General features: G+C 43.3%; 1 protein-coding gene across 1 annotated transcript in view; it reads left to right on the plus strand.

Annotated features, from left to right (window-relative positions):
- The window catches only part of DAP (death associated protein), a 35,119-nt gene extending 18,557 nt beyond the window's left edge, over positions 1 to 16,562 (plus strand). Inside the window, exons 3-4 of the mRNA XM_053397165.1 lie at positions 14,418 to 14,460; positions 15,829 to 16,562. Of these exons, the coding sequence (XP_053253140.1) occupies positions 14,418 to 14,460; positions 15,829 to 15,948 (163 nt within the window). The 3' untranslated portion in view covers positions 15,949 to 16,562. The remainder of the gene's footprint in view (positions 1 to 14,417; positions 14,461 to 15,828) is intronic.
- Positions 16,563 to 20,649: the final 4,087 nt, after the last annotated feature.

The following is a 20,649-nucleotide window of genomic DNA, read 5'->3' on the forward strand; positions in this document are numbered from 1 at the left end:
GGGTAGCACAGTGATATTGGCTTTGAAATGAAAAAATATAATTGCTGCTAATAAGAATAGGATTTCAGGCATCAACCTGGATTAAGTCCTGGCTAGGTAGACAATTGCCTGGCTGCCACTGCCAATTTGCAGTCGGTCGTCTTCCTGGGCTTTCTCTTGCATGTTGTTGGGGCGACGGCGGTGGTGGATACTGGCACATAAATGAAAAATCTGCCTCCTACAAGGCAAGTAAGTCGACTTAAACCAAGTCAGTCCATTGCCTCATTATTTGCACTGGTTGGCAGTGCCTCTCCTCTCCAAGGTTTTAGGCAGGAGTCTTCCTCCCCACCTGCCCAGTCCTGCTTGGAGTTGTCAGGGATTGAACCATGCAAAGTACGTGTTCTGCACACCCTGCACCTAAGTCAGCAGACCTAGATGTGAAAAATTCAATTACCAAGTTCTGGCTGATCTTGGCTGCAACCTTTTATTTGCAGGTGCCCCTGGCAACTCCGGCCCCTGAATTTTATGAGGTAGTGTGGCATTAGTTTCCTATCCATGAGGAGTCAGAAGGAGGGCGGGAACCTGACTGGGACACACCCAGAAGCTTATTTTTTCCAATCCAAAACACAAGGTATAGCCTTGAGTAGAGCTTTCCTACAGCACCTCTAAAACGGGGTGGGTTGGGGAGAATAACAGGTTGTGTTGCTTGCATTGCACCAGATTACTGAGGCAGTCTGAAGCAGTAAGAAAGATTCTTGCCAATGCTGAAAGTGTCAAAATGGGAGCTTCCTCCTTTTTGTGGATGGGGCAGGCAGGTGTGGAGGACTGCCTGGTCCTGAATGGGGTAACTGTGCCCCTGAAGAACCAGGTGCACAGCCATGGAGTCATTTTGGACTCACAGCTGTCCATGGAGGCGCAGGTCAAATCCGTGTCCAGGGCAGCTGTTTACCAGCTCCATCTGGTATGTAGGCTGAGACCCTATCTGCCTGCGGACTGCCTCGCCAGAGTGGTGCATGCTCTGGTTATCTCCCACTTGGACTACTGCAAGGCGCTCTACGTGGGGCTACCTTTGAAGGTGACCTGGAAACTACAGCTAATCCAGAATGCGGCAGCTAGACTGGTGACTGGGAGAGGCCGCCGAGACCACATAACACTGGTCCTGAAAGACCTACATTGACTCCCGGTATATTTCCGAGCACAACTGAAAGTTTTGGTACTGACCTTTAAAGCCCTAAACGGCCTCGGCCAAGTACAGTGGTACCTCGGGTTACAGACACTTCAGGTTACAGACGCTTCAGGTTACAGACTCCACTAGCCCAGAAATAGTACCTCGAGTTAAGAACTTTGCTTCAGGATGAGAACAGAAATTGTGTGCCGGCGGCAGCAGGAGGCCCCATTAGCTAAAGTGGTGCCTCAGGTTAAGAACAGTTTCAGGTTAAGAATGGACCTCCAGAACGAATTAAGTTCTTAAACCGAGGTACCACTGTATAACTGAAGGAGCATCTCCACCCCCATCGTTCAGCCTGGAAAATGAGGTCCAGCCTTCTGGCGGTTCCCTCACTCGAGAAGTGAGGTTACAGGGAACCAGACAGAAGGCCTTCTCAGTAGTGGCACCCGCCCTGTGGAACGCCCTCTCTTCAGGCGTCAAGGAAATAAACAACTATCTGACTTTTAGAAGTCATCTGAAGGCAGCCCTGTTTAGGGAAGTTTGTAATGTTTGATGTTTTGTAGTGTTGGGCAGGGTATAAATATGTTGTTCTTGTTGTTGTTTAGCATTTCCCAGGTTGGGTTGGAAGTGAACCCTGTCTGAAATCCTAGAGAGCTACTGCTAAGTTAGTGTAGATGATACTGAGCTAGTAGACCCAATCGTAGCTTCTGATGATGAGGGTTTTCTGAGTTGGAACCTAGCAACTCCAGCACAACATGAGAAGCAGCTTCTATAAATAGTGGGAGAATTAGGTACCATAGTACAGTCATACCTTGGTTCGCGAACGCCTTGCGAGTTGAACGTTTTGGCTCCCGGACACCGCAAACCTGGAAGTGAGTGTTCCAGTTTGCGAACGTTCTTTGGAACCCGAATGTCCAATGCAGCTTCTGATTGGCTGCAGGAGCTTCCTGCAGCCAATCAGAAGCCGCACCTTGGTTTCTGAATGTTTTGGAAGTTAAACAGACTTCCGGAAGGGATTCCGTTCGACTTCCGAGGTACCACTGTATACTTGTTCACTCTTCACAGACATGCCTATTAAGCCGAAATCATACTGATAAAATAGTGTATTTTGGGCACACAATATACAAGCAAGAGAAGGTTGTTTTTGACAAGATTCCTTTGAGGCTAAAAAGCTTAGTAGAGTTCAACATAAGGTTAGACATTATGATGGATTATGAGAAAATCCACAATTGTTAGGATAATGTTTCAGTTAGGGAGAGGGTAGATTCCCTTTCAAAACCAGACATGGGAGAAATAGTATTTTGACCCTCTAAGTCTACTCTAAAGAAGTTAGAGCCCAGCCTACAACCTGAACAAAAAACTCCAGCAATGTGTTAATAGGCTATATATAAGTTCACACTGCTTTTCTCATGCTCTCTGGGAGAATTATTTAGGCTTTCCCTGTTATCAACCAGCCTCAGAACTCTTCTTAGCTTAACCTAGGTTTTTGGTCACTTAACAATCCTTTTATACCAACAGTTGAGATTTACTGATGGGTTTCCTCCACTCTTTCACTGCACACAATTGAAGTAATGTTTGATTATAAGAGGACTCCACAATAATTAGTATGTAACCAGAAGGGATCAATATTTTATTTTATTTATATTATTAAATTTGTATACCACCCTTCATGTGAAGATCTCAGGGTGGCAGGTTGATTAATTCCATGAAACAGGTGTTTACTGGACGCAGATGGCGCTGTGGTCTAAACCGCTGAGCCTCTTGGGCTTGCCAATCAGAAGGTCAGCTGTTCGAATCCCCGCGATGGGGTGAGCTCCTGTTGCTCGGTCCCTGCTCCTGCCAATCTAGCAGTTCGAAAGCACACCAGTGCAAGTAGATAAATAGGTACTGCTCCGGTGGGAAGGTAAACGGCATTTCCATGAGCTCTGGTTTCCGTCATGGTGTTCCGTTGCGCCAACCTCATAGTTGCCTTTGACTGGACTTAACCGTCCAGGGGTCCTTTCCTTTTTACTGGCATGCCCTTAAAAATTGTTCCAAAGCATGAAGGCAAGGTATTAACAGTCATTCTTCTTCTTCCCACCCCACCCCCATGCTAACAGAGCCCACTGGAGTGCATTGAGAAAGTAGGAGCACTGGGTGCTTGCTTTGCTCAGACACATTCTAGAATTAAAATAATGGACACATTTACATAACTTGGTGGCAGTAAGACGTTAAGCTAAGATGCCACTCAGCTGGTTGGATGGCTCTCTGCAGATTATTGCTGTTGTCAGCCATTTATGTAATGCCAAACGGCATGCTGCTTTGGAAACAGGAGCTGAAAGTGTGTGTTTTTGAGCAACACTAATCTTCATGTAATCTGCGTAACGTGGCAGATGGCGTGTCTGATTTCCCCCCACCCCCACCCTGTGAATGAAATTAAGACCAATGTACTCTTTCCCCCCACCCCAGAGACTTCTGTCTTCGGTCTAAAAAACTGAAATCCATTTTCCGTGCTTCATTATTTTAACTAGGTAATTCTGTAATGTTTTGGATGTAATCCAGTGGTGGCCAAACTCGGCCCTCCAGCTGTTTTGGGACTACAAATCCCATCACATAACAGGACCAGTGGTTAGGGATGATGGGAATTGTAGTCCCAAAGCAGCTGGAGGGCCAAGTTTGGCCACCACTGATAGAATCTCACTGGTGTGCTTCTAAATGATACCAGGTGTCTTGTTTGTGGCCTTCCTGGAGGCATCTGGTTGGATGCTGTACAAAACGGGATGCTGGACTAGGTTAGCCAGAAGGCAATGGAATTCCAGCTGCTTTTGGACTACAATCAATGGCGGCCATCATAGTTGTGCTGGCAGGGCCTCATGTAGTCCAAAACATCTGGGAAGGGGCACCAGGTTTTAAGTGTGTGTGTATTGCTTTTGGGCAATGACAGGCCTAGATAGCATCTTGAGAAGTAGAGACGTCACCTTGACAACAAAGGTCCGTATAGTTAAAGCCATGGTTTTCCCAGTAGTGATGTATGGAAGTGAGAGCTGGACCATCAAGAAGGCTGATCGCCAAAGAATTGATGCTTTTGAATTATGGTGCTGGAGAAGACTCTTGAGAGTCCCATGGACTGCAAGAATATCAAACACATCCATTCTTAAGGAAATCAGCCCTGAGTGCTCACTGGAAGGACAGATCGTGAAGCTGAGGCTCCAGTACTTTGGCCACCTCATGAGAAGAGAAGACTCCCTGGAGAAGACACTGATGCTGGGAAAGATGGAGGGCACAAGGAGAAGGGGGCGACAGAGGACGAGATGGTTGGATAGTGTTTTCGAGGTTACCAGCATGAGTTTGACCAAACTGCGGGAGGTAGTGGAGGACAGAGGTGCCTGGCGTGCTCTGGTCCATGGGGTCACAAAGAGTCGACTAAACGACTAAACAACAACAACAAATTGCTTTTGGTTATAGTCGTGTTCATGTACGCTTGTCATTTTGGGTATAGAAGCAAAAGGGGTTGTTGTAGAAACGCAGTATAGATTAAATCTGGTTTGGGATTAGAGGGAAACTGTTTAAAGGGTGAAAAATGGAGAAAGGTCATCAAATGGCACAATGCCCAGAAGAAGGAAGCACTTCTTTGGTCCTTCACAATTTCATCTCTCTACTGGCCTAATTAAAGGGTGTAAAATGTAGGTGGAGCCAGGGTGGATTTGATTTAAATCACTAGTCAGTAAGACTTGATTTCAATCTTTTTTTTTTACAGAAAGACCAATTCTTGCTGGTATAATCTTAATATTTACAACCAGATGAAGGTTTCATTTTTGGAATAATAAATTTTCAGAGTAGTTTTTACAGTTATATCAAAAATTACTGATTTTGAAGTTTTAATAAGTTAACTGTTTATATTTGGACAACTTTTCTGCTGTACTTTATTGGAAGGAGAGAAATAATCATTTCCTTAATAACAATTTAAACAATTTATTTAACTAAAACAGTAACATTATAGCATATGAATCCGTGTTTGTTAACTGATGTGGTTTAAACGGGGTTTTTTAAAAAAAAACTTAGAGTTTTAGCACACATGTCAGTCACGACTGGACCTAATGGTCAGGGGTCCCTTTACCTTTAAAACTTAAAACAAATCCTTATTTCCTTTGGACTATAATGCAACTTAAATAGAAAGCTATTTTTAGAAAGATTTTCCCTTCAAAAGCATTTTATTTTAAAAATCTGATTTAAATTAAAAAAATGATTTAAATAAAAAAATCTGATTTAATTTTTTAAAAATCCATTTTTTTATATTATTATTATTATTATTATTATTATTATTATTATTATTATTATTATTATTATTAAAATCATTTACTTTTATCCACCCTGGATGGAGCAAATCTGCAGCAAGAGAATGCCACCACAATTCCTGAAGACTACCACTTAGGAATGCAAGTGATGTACATGTTTCATTGTGTCCTCATGTACAGAAAGATGATTGGGGTGGTGAGAACCTTTCCTTGCTCACACAGAAAACTTAGCATGTACTCATGCCCTTTTTTGCACACACCAAGGGTAGTTTTTTCATTAGCTTGAGAGAACATTGAATTCTGTTCTGCCCCCCTCGCTTCTATTCCCATTCTGAAGTAGTGCAGACCCAGAAAGGCTGAACCATATCCTACATTCTTCCTTTCCCTTTTCATTCAGAAAATGAATTATTCCCTTTCATTTGGTAATGGAGGTGGCTCAATGGATCACAGGGTGCAATGATGCCCACAAGCTAACTTGCAGCTGCTGGGTGTATCATCCGCATTCATCAGGGTGTGATAAAAGTGGTGTGGTTTTTTCCCCTCAGTTGTTCTTGAAGATCACTCGGTGGGATGTTGGTGCGTTGAGGGGGCATGTTCATGACTGTTATTCTATTCAGTTGCTTACATGCATAATGGAAAACTGAGTATTATGGATGAGGGCAAACGGTGTTTATCTGCAGTGTGGTTTCTGAGCTGGTGTCTTGTACAACAATAACTTTGAAGCACGGTGTGACAACTTGCTCACTTCTGGTGACATGACATGATCCACTGTCGATGTTGGGTGGTGCGTATGTGTGCAAATCTGTAAGTGGTTTATATGTGGGATGTATCTTGGTTAGTGAAGAGAGTAACTTACCTCATTCTATGAGGCTACCTTAGATAAATCTTCACAGCCTTTACTTAGTGCTGCTATAGGTAGATGGGGAAGAGCCTGTTTTCTGTTTCTTTCATCACCCAGGAGAGCTGAGGCATACAAATACTTGCATGGGTAGGTTTGGGTTTAGTGTGTCTTGGTGTTTAGAAGGGGAATGAATGTTTGCTGTCAAAAAGTTCCAGTGTGGGTATTGAATGGAGAATCTTTGAGCTTCTTGCAAGCAACATGGTTCCTGAAAAGGGACTCTGGGTTTAATCTGGGACCTAAAAATTGTAGCCTGAGCTAATGTGGACCCTGTGTCCTTGACGCCATCTTCAGGTACAGTAGAAATATAGGTGTGTTCAGCAACGAACACTGCAAGTGGGAGACAGCAAGAATCCCCCAAACTGGCTGGGGTTTTTTATAGGTATTAGGGGCATGGCATTCTACCTTTATCTAGTTTGTGGAGCAATACCAGCTGCTTGTAGCAATTGAGACCACAGCTTTTTCTACCTTCACTGACTGATCTTGAGAGGCAGAGCCTAGATTCGTGTGTAGCCACCCATAGTCTGGCCCTGACAGTGCCCTTCATTTGCAGGTAATGCCTCATTTGAAAATTAAAGCAGTACGCCTTATATCCCTGCCTCTGTCTTCTTCACAGGAAAATTACATGCATGTGAAAAGCCGTTGTTGTAAATAATCATTGATAGGGGGAAGTTGTACACTGGCAAAATAACTGTGCGTGGAAGAAAAAATTCAATACCTACAAAGCACACACATAGCTAGCATAATATTAATAGGGGGCATTACCAGTAGGTATATAGTTGCGATCAAGAAACTTAACATGCCTCATAAATAAACCCTCTTGCAAAGGAGAGATAGCCTATAGCTTTAGATAGTGCCTCACAAATGCCTTGTAAACACAGATCTTTTGATCTGGCAGAAATGAATTACTGTTTTTAAGAGCTAGTGCCTGAGCCTTTCTGCTTAGAAGCACTGTCCCAGCGATGGATTGCGGTCTGGTAGTTAACGTGACTTAAAGCAAACAAAAAACAGTGGCCCTTTGGGACATGGAATTATAAACATTTTCCTCACTCCTGCTGTTTTCTTTCAGCCGTTGCCCACAGAACAGCTCAATTCTTAGGAGGGCATTTGCTTCCTTCTGCTGGTGCAGATAAAATCATGAATGAGAGAGAGCTGGAACAGAAGAAGAACTTCTTGGAGGCTTCAGCAAGATTTGGGCATTTGTGTAGTCTGTATCACTTAAAGCCAGAAGCAAGTGGAATCAATCCACAGTTATTAGAAGCTCAGGGACCTTGCCTCCAACATATTTTGCTTCTCTTGAAAATTGAAAAATTATCTTATTTTTTTAAGCATAGGAGTATACTCACTAGTTCCTCACATACATAGCTGAAAACACTTTAAAACATGACATGGTCCTCAGAACCAGTTTCTCAGAGGTAGTTCAGCCATGCATATTTGTTCTTACCGAGTCTTGAACTCTGTGGAAATAGAGACCAAATAAATAAAAGTAACAGCACCTTAAATTAGGCTTGGAAGCAAATGGGAAGTCTGTGCAGTTCTTTCAAAATTGGGCCCCGCTTTGTAGAAGCAGCTAGTATTCTAAAAGACAGGTTCTACACTAATTGAAGCTTTTGAGCGGTCTTCAAGGGCAGCCCCATGTATAATGCATTACAGTAGTCTTGCTGGGAAAGTCAGTAAAGGACAGAATTAGTGTCATTTCCATCCTCCACCACTCACACTCCCCTTTGCCCTCCACTGGCCCAGGACAAGGATCAGTGATTGGAGAGATTGCAGTATGTTGTCTCTGTGTGCTACCTTCCATCAAACTGTGGTGATGGGAGTATGTTGTTGTTGTTGTTTAGTCGTTTAGTCATGTCCGACTCTTCGTGACCCCATGGACCAGAGCACGCCAGGCGCTCCTGTCTTCCACTGCCTCCCGCAGTTTGGTCAAACTCATGCTGGTAGCTTCGAGAACACTGTCCAACCATCTCGTCCTCTGTCGTCCCCTTCTCCTTGTGCCCTCCATCTTTCCCAATATCAGGGTCTTTTCCAGGGAGTCTTCTCATGAGGTGGCCAAAGTATTGGAGTCTCAGCTTCACGATCTGTCCATCCAGTGAGCCCTCAGGGCTGATTTCCTTAAGAATGGATAGGTTTGATCTTCTTGCAGTCCATGGGACTCTCAAGAGTCTCCTCCAGCACCATAATTCAAAAGCATCAATTCTTCGGCGATCAGCCTTCTTTATGGTCAAGCTCTCACTTCCATACATCACTACTGGGAAAACCATAGCTTTAACTATACCGACCTTTGTTGGCAAGGTGATGTCTCTGCTTTTTAAGATGCTGTCTAGGTTTGTCATTGCTTTTCTCCCAAGAAGCAGGCATCTTATAATTTCGTGGCTGCTGTCACCATCTTCAGTGACAGCAGTCAGATGGGAGTACAGAAGGGACTAAAGTAGAGATTTCCAACATGGCACCCATGGGTGCCAGTTTACCACTATCTTTTCCATCATGCAGGAAATCTACAATTCATCAGAGACTGCTAGGTTTTCCTGCTCAGATACTGTTTGTTCAGTTTATCCACGTTGAACCCCCACCCCAAAGCCACACCCACAATTCATTTCATGCCAGGATTCGGCATTCATCCATTCTGAACAAAGGAGACGTAGAAAGAGTTTCCCTTTGTGAGTGGTTGTGGTTGATATTGGTACTTTCCCCACCATTGCTGGGGCAGTTGATGCCCAGAGCATTTTTTGGTCCTATTATTCTTCTCATTTAAATGAGACAGCCATTTTGTGTTGTGCCACACATCTCACTATAGCCATTTTGTGACTGGCACCAATAGCACTTTTGCAGGATTCGAGATGTGTGCCCAAAATGGTTGGTGCCCCCTGGACAAAAGGAAAATTCATCGCTACTTGACACCTGGAAATTCCGTCTGGTTATTGTCCTCGCAGGATCCGAATTAAGAGGTGGGCTTGAGAAAAATGGATCAATGACTCATTTCCATATGACTGATTTTTTTTTTTTAGTTAGAGCAAAGCACATAAAGACATAACTCTAATAAGTTTTATAAAATCAGTTTGTAAATAGTTATTGTTGAGAGACTGTTTCTGTATAGCTACGTCTTTATTTGTGTGAATATAAAAGCTTGTGCAATATAATGCATGGAGTGTTAGACTTGTACAGTACTAGGGGGAAAAAAGAATTACAGTGGACCCTCCGGATACGAATTTAATTCGTTCCGGGGCTTCTTACATTCCCCAGTAAGTCCGCAACATGAGGCGCCGCTTCTGCGCATGTGCACGGTGCAATAGAGCACTTTTGCGCGTGTGCGTGCGGCAAAACCCAGAAGTATACACTTCTAGTTTGCTGCGTTCGCAACCCGAAAGTTACCTTACCCAAAGGTAACATAACCCAAGGGTCCACTGTATTCCAATGCCCACTCACCCAGTCTCAGAAGCTCTGTTCCTTCATTCAAAGACCATGTGTGACCATGAAATGCAGAAGGGGTATTGGGCTGCAACTGGCGGTCCTGTCCCAACATCCCTGCCCTTAACCACCTACCCCAGCATTTCCACATTGAGCTGGAAATACTGATGGAAATTTTGGGGACAACGACGTTGTGGCAAACCCACATAGACTTCTCCCTGCAGTCAAGAACCTTGCATGAAAAATCCTTTCATAACTTTCTGCTCGGTGGAATTGGTAGTTCTGCTGTCCTTTTATGCTTTATGTCCGTAACTATGCTTTGAACCTATAAATGGGACTTCGGTCCAGGCTACTTCTCAGGGCTGTTGTGAATTTAAGATGAGAAATCTTGTGTGTATCACCATGAGCTCCTTGGAGATTCATTGAACTCTCCAATTGACATCTTTAAGAATTAAACGTATGTACGAGTGTGCGTTTTCCTCCCCCCATCGCAAAGAAGTAGATTATTTGCAACTCTGTGTTCTAAAATTACGAGGGAGAAAGAATCAGTTTATCTTTTTAAGTTTGCTTGTTTGCCTCTCTGCGAAGTTCGGAGGCTCCACAGTGCCATCTAGTGGAAATCCTTGCACATTTTCAGCCTCGCACAAAAACCTTCCCTCTTGTGAAGTGTTTTAGAATGCTTTGATTCTGTGCCGATCCGCTAGCGACGAATTCGATATGTGAGAAGCAAATTATCAGCACGTGGCAGCAAAGCATTTCAAACCTGTTTTACCTTCAGGACCACTCGTTAGAAAAGTCGCGTTGATCAGGTGAAATATTGAAAACAATAGAATGAAGGTTGAGCTGAAGAAACCCCCTGCTAGTGTCACTCTTTGGACCCTATAGGATTGGTGCCTGCTTACAGATTTATCAAAGCAAGTAGATGGTTTTTATTACATTCCCTCAGGTCAGGGGAAATCCATATTTTTAAAACAAAAAATAGTTGACAGTTCCCCTGTGCTTTTTGAACTCTCTTTTTAAAAGTATTTTTACACTTAAAGTTTCATCTGAGCCACTATCTGTTTTCCACAAAGGTATGAGCAATGAGTTATTTCCCTAAGTAATTTGCACATACTATTTTTTAAAAAATAATAATTAACTATTTTGTCCTTCTTCCCTGAATTCCATGGAGATCTGTGAACCCACACTCTTGCTTATTTTGGGACATAGCATTTCCAGACACCCCATTCCACATCCAAATAACAATGCCACATATAGAGAGAATATAGAAGCACATAATACTGGCCTACCGTATAGTTGGGGACGAGGGTGGCGCTGTGGGTTAAACCACTGTGCCGCTTGGGCTTGCCGATCAAAAGGTCGGTGCTTCGAATCCCCGCGACGGGGTGAGTTCCCATTGTTCGATCCCAGCTCCTGCCAACCTAGCAGTTTGAAAGCACACCAGTACAAGTAGATAAATAGGTACAGCTCCAGCGGGAAGGTAAACGGTGTTTCCGTGCGCTGCTCTGGTTTCACCAGAAGCGGCTTAGTCATGCTGGCCACATGACCCAGAAAAACTGTCTGCGGAAGCGGACATACGCCGGCTCCCTCGGCCTTTAAAGTGAGATGAGCGCTGCCACCACAGAGCCGGTCGCGACTGGACATAATTGTCAGGGGTACCTTTACCTTTACCGTATAGTTGCTGTAAAGATTACTGCAATGATGTATGTGAATTACTTTGAACAGACTTCAGAGTGGTGTGCGAGTACTTTATAAAGTGAGATGGAAGCGCTGTAACAATAATAATGAATAATAATGAAACTAAAGACCTCAAATCTTACATGATGAAGGCAAAAACACTTTTTAGTATTCCTCATATCTCATTTCACTGGTTTAGTGGCCTTTTCAACTAATCAGTCTTCTGTGTGAGTTCTCCGCAATGTCAATATCTGCCTTGTTTAAGCTTTAGTATTATGAAATATTAGAATTCCATATTATAGGATTAAGAATAAATGAACTCCTTGAAGATATTGATGTTCAGCAGGTGCATTTCTTAATAGAAGCACCGAGTGCTTCAAACATTTCATCATAAGCAGGTGTTGGATTTCTTCCCATATGTTATGATATTTTGAAATGAGAATATTCTCTCTGAAAGTTTAGGTTTTATACTGGCACTTCTTCGTTTTCATTATTATTTTTAAATTGCATCTATTTATATTCGCTAAATGCATTTGTTAAAAACAAGCGTTCCCTACATTAAAGGAGGCAGTCCTTTTTAAAATTTATTTACGAAAGCCTAGAGAGAAAGGTATGGTATGCTGTATCTTCAAAACAACATCTGTCAAACTGGTTTTCATCAGATTAAATATATCCTCAAAGCAGCCATTTATAGCTTACAAAATACTAGAAATGTAGGTTACACTATGCGTGAAACACCAGCAGAATGCAAAGCAATTGAAAGAATGAAACTCTGTTTCCTCCTCCTTTCCATTTCTCTGGAGGATTGGAGAAGGAGGAGGGGAGACTGCTGTCAGGATTTCTCTATCCCTTTCTATTTTTAGCAGCTATTTGTGGAGAGATGGCAGTGTTGCTGATGTCAGGATGCTGTACATGTCATAAAATCAGGGAATTGGTGTCTTGCACCAGAAATCAGACTCTGATTTCTTCAGGAAATACAGATGTGCAATATTGGCCCCTATGACAATATGAAGGCTATGAAATGACTAGGCCTGGTATAAATACTAGTCACCTGTCCCACCCACCCACCCCCCAAAAAATTATTGAACAGAGCAAGCAAGCGTCATCTAGCCTTCACTTCCAGTAATTCATCTCAGACACTTGCTTGGAGACACACATTCCAGGCCTGTATGCAGGTCCAATCAGTCATGGCCCCAGCCTGGCTCTGACACATGGGAAGTAAATTATATCAGGGAGTGGAATCCAATTGGTGACCTTGCACTTATGGTAGAGCTTTTGATTTAGCAGTGTCTCCACTAATAAAAGGGATGCGGGTGGCGCTGTGGGTTAAATCACAGAGCCTAGGACTTGCCGATCAGAAGGTCGGCGGTTCGAATCCCCGCGACGGGGTGAGCTCCCGTTGCTCAGTCCGTGCTCCTTCCCACCTAGCAGTTCGAAAGCACCTCAAAGTGCAAGTAGAGAAATAGGTACCGCTCCGGCGGTAAGGTAAGCGGCGTTTCTGTGCGCTGCTCTGGTTCGCCAGAAGCGGCTTAGTCATGCTTGCCACATGACCCGGAAACTGTATGCCGGCTCCCTTGGCCAATAAAGCGAGATGAGCGCCGCAACCCCAGAGTCGGTCACAACTGGACCTAACGGAAGGGGTCCATTTACCTTTACCACTAATAGAAGGGCAGGTGATTTATTTATTTATTTTGGTCAATCTGCCGTTCTGTCTGCAAGCTCCTCTTGCCAACTTCCACTCTGATGTGGAGGTTCCTCCACTCTCTGGAGCTGATTTTTTGAGGCAGCAAAGGGATTCGGAAAAGTCACTTGTCCTCTTCCATTAGCAGAGGCACCCACTGACTCAAAAACACCTTCATGACCACAAAGGAGGGCACCAGTTGGTTGTCAGAGATGGCTTTTTCCAGCTTTGTTTTTTCCAGCTGAGCCAACTCGAGGTAGAATCATGTGCTCTTGGTGGGGTTTTTTGCCTCCTTTTCCTGAGAGGTTGCCCTTAGATTGAAACGGCTTTCACGTGGAAGTCTCCTAAGTTGTCTCAGAGAGAACCAGCCCATACTTCTTTGACCCAAGGGGCTTCATTACAAACATCTTCTTTGAGCAGCGCTGGTGGATAAATCCGGTTGCTGCAAGTGCTTCTCAAAAAAATGCTGCTCCAAAATTTCATGGTTCGACGGAGAACAGTGAAAATTGAAAGGTCATAGGGAGAATATGTGAGGAAATCATTCAAATTCAGATTTGCCATGGCAAACAAATGTCATGGCAAGCAAATACTATGCAGAAACTAGATTTCATGTTTTATTAACACGTTGTTTGCTATTCGTTTTTTCTTACTGTCGTGTGTTTAAGTGCTTAACACAAATTTGAAAAGTTTGTAAATCAAACATCCTCCTCAGAAATGTCATAGCTAGGTTTCCTGGATTTTGATGCTGTAGTGTTAGCCTTAAAGGCTGATTTAATATTATTTGCCTTATGTTTACTGTACTACTAAAACTTGACCCAGCTGGATTACCACTTTGCATTCTGGCCACAGCACATTTTAAACTCCCACTAAAGCAGATGATAAGGTAGTCCTAGTTCCTTCCACCCAGCCACAGCTCTCCACCATCCATTGTACCAAGCAAAGAAAAGATGAGGATGACTTGAACCCCAGAGAACGTAGACTAAAGGACCTGTTGCTGCCTTGTCATATCGCTTATTTGGGGTTCCATTTTTATTCTCACTGCGTTATTTAATTTTGAATCTGGAACATCTAAGAATAAATCTTCCAAACTCAGCCATGTTTGCACCTCTGGTACATTAACTAGTACAGCAAGGATGGGCTGAATAGATAATTCATGGAGATTGCTATGAGAATGTTGGTTTCCAAGAGTGTGTCTGGCTGTGCTCGTTTGAACTGATTATAAAGTCTGAGTAATAAAGTCTTTGGAATTATCTGTTGTGGCTTTTTGCCCTCTGGCTGTATCAAATGGCACTGTTCAGTTATATAGCTAAATATTCCTCTTTAATTTTCCAGTCCACCTAAACCAACTGTGTTCATTTCTGGAGTCATTGCAAGGGTGAGTTTCCATCTTTGTTAATTTTCAACTGTTTTAAAATCAAGCGAAGCTTTGCCAGTTTCTTGTGAATTTCAACTTCCTTTTGGTTTAGATCTAATGTCTCCTATTCTCATTTTTAATTTATGTCATCATTCACACATGAAGTCCCTAATATATTAAGTGCCGTACAAAGATTGAAAGATAAGACAGCTGCTGACCACAAGCACATAGTCTGATAGACAAAGCCCAAAAAGGAAAAGGATTGGAGAAATTACCGTATTTTTCGCTCCATAAGACGCACTTTTTCCCTCCTAAAAAGTAAGGGGAAATGTGTGTGTGTCTTATGGAGCAAATGCAGGCGGGAGGCTCTGCTCAGCGCTCCTTTTAAAGAGCCGTGCGGAGCGTGTGGCGGCTCTTGGGGGCTTTTCCCTGAGGTGGGAGAAGGGACTGACTGGCTGCCCTCTTTCCCTTCCCACGCCTCCCGGAAAAGCCAGCAAGACCCGGTGCCAGGCTCTGCTCAGCGCTCCCTTGTAAGGGCTCCCTTTCGTCCCTCCTCCCGCTTTGCTGGGAAGCCAGCAGAACAAGAGCCGCTGCGCAGCTATCGCTCTTGCTCTGCTGGCTTCAGCGAGAGCTGCGCAGCTTGCTCTGCTGGCTTCTCAGCGAAGTGGGAGGAGGGACGGGAGGGTTTAAAGCAAGAAAAGCGAGAGCCGCTTATACGCTCTGTGCAGAATATAGTTTTTCTTGCTTCCCCCCCTTTAAAAACTAGGTGCGTCTTATGGAGCGAAAAATAAGGTGCCCGAATTGCTCCTGCATGAAGTGCATCATTTAACTCTGTGTTTGTGTGTCAGAAAAGGGCTAGCGGCTGTCCACTTTATAGTGCAGAATAGCATGTACATTTTGAATTTAGAGAAAGATTATGGGCACCAGTCACAAAATGGATACCATGGGGAGACTTTGCCACCGTCTTCCCACACTTGGTGGACAGCAGTATACAGCTACCAGGAAGCTCTCGTTGTGATATTGCAAATTCACACACATCAGCTTGCCACGTTATGCAGCCATGTGTTTCATAAGTAGTAAAATGTGCAAAACCTGCATTTTAAGCCAATTTCCTAGATTCCTGTAGAGCAGCTCATTTTAACTGATCTGGTCAGCTACAGTTTGTATACACCATGGTCATTTCAACAACAGGAAAATGTTTATATTGTGAAATGGGCAAGCTGATACGAACCACAAGCTCATATTCTGTAGCCCAAGAAACAGTTTGTAAGAATCTCTGACATTATGGCATGTCAGGCTGGAGCAAACACACACACAACTTGCAGATGAGACAGGTGTTCTCTCTTTTTCTTTTTCTTTTCATTCTGATGTGTTTGTTTTTTTAATCAGGGTGATAAAGACTTCCCTCCAGCTGCAGCCCAGGTGGCTCATCAGAAACCGCATCCCTCTGTGGAAAAGCATCCTCCCGCACAACATGTCAACCAACACATCCACCAACCTCGCAAATGAAGCTCCTGTCCCAGGATCCAGCCATAGTGTTTACGGATGGAATGATTAAGAGATTTGTGCTACCAGATCTTTTGAAAGTGGTATCTCATGCTTTTGCCTTAATTGCCTATGGTTTAAATGGTTAAAAGGGGGTGGGGGTGGGAAGGGAAGAGTCTTCAGTCCTACAACTCAGCTGAAAAAAAACATGTCCCTGTGTACTGCCAATAAAAAAAAAATGGTCATAGAAATGTAACGGGATTGGGAAAACCTAGATCTTTGAATAATTATTTTAAACTTTTTCATTTCTGGATTTTGGCACTACTGGAATGCATTAGATTGGGAGGGGAAGAGGTGTATTACTTTTTGCTTGCCCTCTTCTGGTGAGAGGTTTTCAATGTATGAGTAAGACTTTTAGGGCATCCTTGCAATTATTTTTATTATTTTCTTCTTCATTTTCTCAAACATGTTTGAGGAAGGGCCGGCGCAATTATTTTTATTTTAGTCTAGGATATGAAAGGACCAGAAATTTCTCAGATGGGTAGATCTCTCTTGCAAAGTGTGGGTCTTTAGGAGATTTATGTCGCAGCCTAGCCAAAGATGAGCCAACTGGTTGGCCCAAAGTCTACATTCCCCCCCCAAGAAAAATAACAACAGAGCAATAAGAGGCAAGAATCCAATTAAAATGGCAAGATTGGATGGTCTACCTATTGCTACACTTTCTACATGCTCAGAAAGTACAGAAACTTGAAACAGATTTTAAACCTGCAGGAATAACACATGACAGCACAACCATTCCTAAATAGATAGCTTCAAATTGTAGGATCCGGGTGAATCACATGTTTGAATGCTCTGCCTGCAATCTGAAGTGCCTGCAGTCCAGGAAGGACCCCGCCGTATACAAACTTGAATAATCTTACAGTGGCAATTTAAGATCTATGTTATATTAATGCAGTAACGTGTGAAGTACTGGTGGGCAATGACTTGTCCTTTTATTTCATCACAGCAAGCAGAGTAAATTAGCTCTAGTGTGTGGCAAGTGGCCTCAAGATGGTGGTGTGTATTCTCATATATATCTGTTAGATCCATTGCACTCATTGGGGAACAAGATGAGTGTTGCATTGCACACCTGGAGATCTCCACCAGCTGCCTATAAGGATATCCACTGCTAGATTTGGGAGCGGGGGATGTAAAAATCATTATAGTGAAAGCTAAGCCTGGTCATGCAAACAACCATGTACTTCAGAATCACTTGGTTCTATATACTGTACCCAAATTTCATTTACATTTTTATAGGTACTTTATTTTTTAAATGGTGAAACCACACTATTCTTTTTTCTTCTTCTTTTTAATCCTGTAGACTACAATGCATTCTAATAACTTCAGAAAAAGTTGGCTGCTAATAAATCATTGTTACAATTTCTCTTCCGGCAACCATGGAAGATTTCCACTCCCCTTGGGCTTTGAAGAATCATTTATTTTTAATGACGAATAACATGAGAAAACTGCAAGAGGAGAGAGGTTTAATAATAATAAAAACCCATTGAAATACTGCTTCATAAAAATGTGTAATTATTTTACGACTGCCATGGTTTTGAAACAAAACAGAAATGGGGTCTGTTTGGTTTCTTCAGCCACTGTGTGTAAAACAAGTCAAAGCTTCACAAAGGGCTGCGTACTACTATTTTCCTCAATGTTTAAAGATGCCCACCTTGCTATTAGGCACAGAGGGAACCTCTGTACCCTTGATCATTATGCCTAAATTGATGACAGAACTCTAGGAAAACTGGGTCAAACAGCAAACTCTTCAAATACGAATCAATATCTGCACGTGGAAAAATGCCCCCAACTACAAATTGGACATGGTAGCTGCTTGCATTGGGTCATTCCTCTGATCCTTGAACATGTGTTGCTAGGGTGTCATCCATAACTGCTCTCCAGCTTGTATGTGAATTCAGCAACCTCGTCTGCAACATCTGGACCTTTCTATGTCTTGGTCAAGACATGAATCTTTTCTCACATTTTAAGGCAGGGTCCGGCGACCTAAGGCCCATGGGCCACAAGCGGCCCATGTTTAACCGGCCCATGAGCCACCCCCGAACTGAGCCGCCCGCTCAGCAAGGCACCACCGAGGACTCGCTTCCAAGGCACTGGAAATCACGTCTGCAGACGCCAGAAATCACGTCTGCGCAGGTGCAGACACTGGAAATCGCAGTCGCACATGCAATCCGGCCCACAGAGGGATCTCCACTGGAGTGAACCGGCCCAGGCGCGGTAAACCTTGCCTTTTAAGGCATGGTTGCCTGGTTCTTCTATGAGTACATGATTGAGCAGAAAGAAAAATGAGTAGAAACTGCCTAATACATGTGGTGCTTGGTGCAGTATGGCCTAGATGTCACTGTGCCATAGAACCTACCTAGACACCGATTCATCAACACAGGCATAGTTGGTGAATAGGAGCAACATGCTGCCTAGAGTTCTTTAGATGGAGTTGATTTGCTGCTCTCTGTATCTAAATAGTTGCAATCAAAATGGTTCTCTTGTTTGCATGTTTCACATGTAACTGTGAAAAATGTTTTCAAACCCTTGAGGCATTTCAGTGGCAGAATCTCTCTGCTGAGGAAAACATTCATGGAGTGTGCTTCTCGTGTGCTTATCCATGGTAACTAAATTGGAACTCGGTGTATGGAGGAGGAATATTGCTCTTATGATGGAGAAAAGGCTATCATTTTCATGCCCTGCTTGTGAGCACTCAAAATCATCAGGCTGCCCACTGGAAATAGAATGCTAGAGGGATAAATGTTAAAGGGTATCCTTATACTTATTTCATGTACGTATATGCTTATCAGATTTCTGTGCATAAAACAGCTGAAGTCCTAGAGATACTTGACTTGACCAGAATAAGCCATGTGAACAATAAGAAGTGAAACCTAAGGCAAATATGTTATTGGCTTTAAATGACTTGGTTCTAATTTGTTCCCAGAATTTTTTTTTGCCTTTTTTGAAATCAAGTTTCAGCGTGTGTAGCTTATGAGGCAAACTCTTCTTTCTCGAAGTGCCATTAAAATGACTACCTTGTGACAAATGAAAACTGAATGCTAGATATTAAATAAAATGTTTTGCATACACACACATATAATTTAAATGTTATTGTCATGAGGTGCAATGTAGCCATCTACTCTCTGAAAGTCTGCTCATCTCAATAACTGTACATGTGATGTATTTTATGGATATAAATCAAACTGGGCTTTATGCACATCATCAAGAGAACATGAGCAACTCTTCGATGTATGAGAAGTCTTGCTGGGTCCAGCGGGACTTGCTCCCATTTCAGTATGTTTAGCATTGCAACCTAGGTCCTATCTGGAGTTCAGTTGCTCATTTGTTGGACGCACTGAAACCAGCACTTAATACCTGGATCATACACCTGTGACAGTTTTGTTTCCATCCCTACACTCGATGATAAACTGACGTGACTTGAAAAGCATTGCGGGAGAGGTAATGTTATCTGCCGGAGGTGGTGTTTCTGGCTGCCCATGCAAGGCTGCTTTCACTAAGGTCAATATACCAGTGGATACATCTATTCCCAACAGGGCAAGGCTATGTTTGCTGACTGTAGTGTCCTTTCACTGTATTCAGCACCTTGTTCTTTCTTAATAATAGCTCTGAATTAAAGGTTCTGGAGAACTGCAGCTCATAACTGTCTTTGGGTCATTGGATCCTGTTCACTACTTGTGCCTGGCGAATAGAGACCTATGTGCTGTGACCATGGCAACATGAAATATTGCAAATATCCACAAAACTGCAATCGTCAATGTGTAATAGATAGATATGGAATATGCCAAGTTCTGTGATTTTTTTTAAAAAAAATTGTCAAGTGTATCTGTAATGAATCATTCAGACCTGTAAAACCTGTGCCCAATCAAGCCAAATGTATATGACCAGCCTTAAAAAGTTTCTCACTAGTGGCACTGGGGGGGGTGGGGTACCTCCAATATTAAATTAATATATCCTGCATTCATAAAAGCCTAAAAGAGATTCATTTACTAAACTGTAACAGAAGAAAGCACAATATGTTGAAAGACTACCAAGGACATCCTAACCTATCCACTTACCTACTTGGCTGTTAATATCTTCTAATTTTATACAGCCTTGCTACTGGCATAAAATGCATCATAAAAACTTTACATTAATTATCCATGCTGTGGTGGTAAGAATAAGCACTCCTCCTGTCACTGTTTTGAATACATTCTTTGGATAATGTTAAACTCCTATTACCGTATTTTTCGCCCTATAGGACGCAATTTTTCCCCTCCAAAAATGAAGGGGAAATGTGTGTGCGTCCTATGGGGCGAATGCAGGCTTTCGCTGAAGCCTGGAGAGCGAGAGGGGTCGTTGCGCACCGACCCCTCTCGCTCTCCAGGCTTCAGGAAGCTATCCGCTAGCCGTGGGAGACCCAGCTCTCCCAGGGCTAGCGGAGAGCTTGCCTGCACCCAGAAGCTTGGGACGCACTGAGCTCCGCACGCCCCAAGCTTCGGGATTAGCGCAGCGCTCCGCTAGCCTTGGGAGAGCCGCGTGAAGTTGCACGGCTTTCCCAAGGCTAGCGGAGACCTTGCCGGCACCCAGAAGCTTGGGGCGCGCTGAGCTCCGCACGCCCCAAGCTTCAGGATTAGCGCAGCGCTCTGCTAGCCGTGGGAGAGCCGCGCGGCTCTCCCACGGCTAGCG

The sequence above is a fragment of the Podarcis raffonei genome, chromosome 7 (genome assembly GCF_027172205.1).
Source record: "Podarcis raffonei isolate rPodRaf1 chromosome 7, rPodRaf1.pri, whole genome shotgun sequence".
NCBI classification, from domain to species: Eukaryota; Metazoa; Chordata; class Lepidosauria; order Squamata; family Lacertidae; genus Podarcis; species Podarcis raffonei.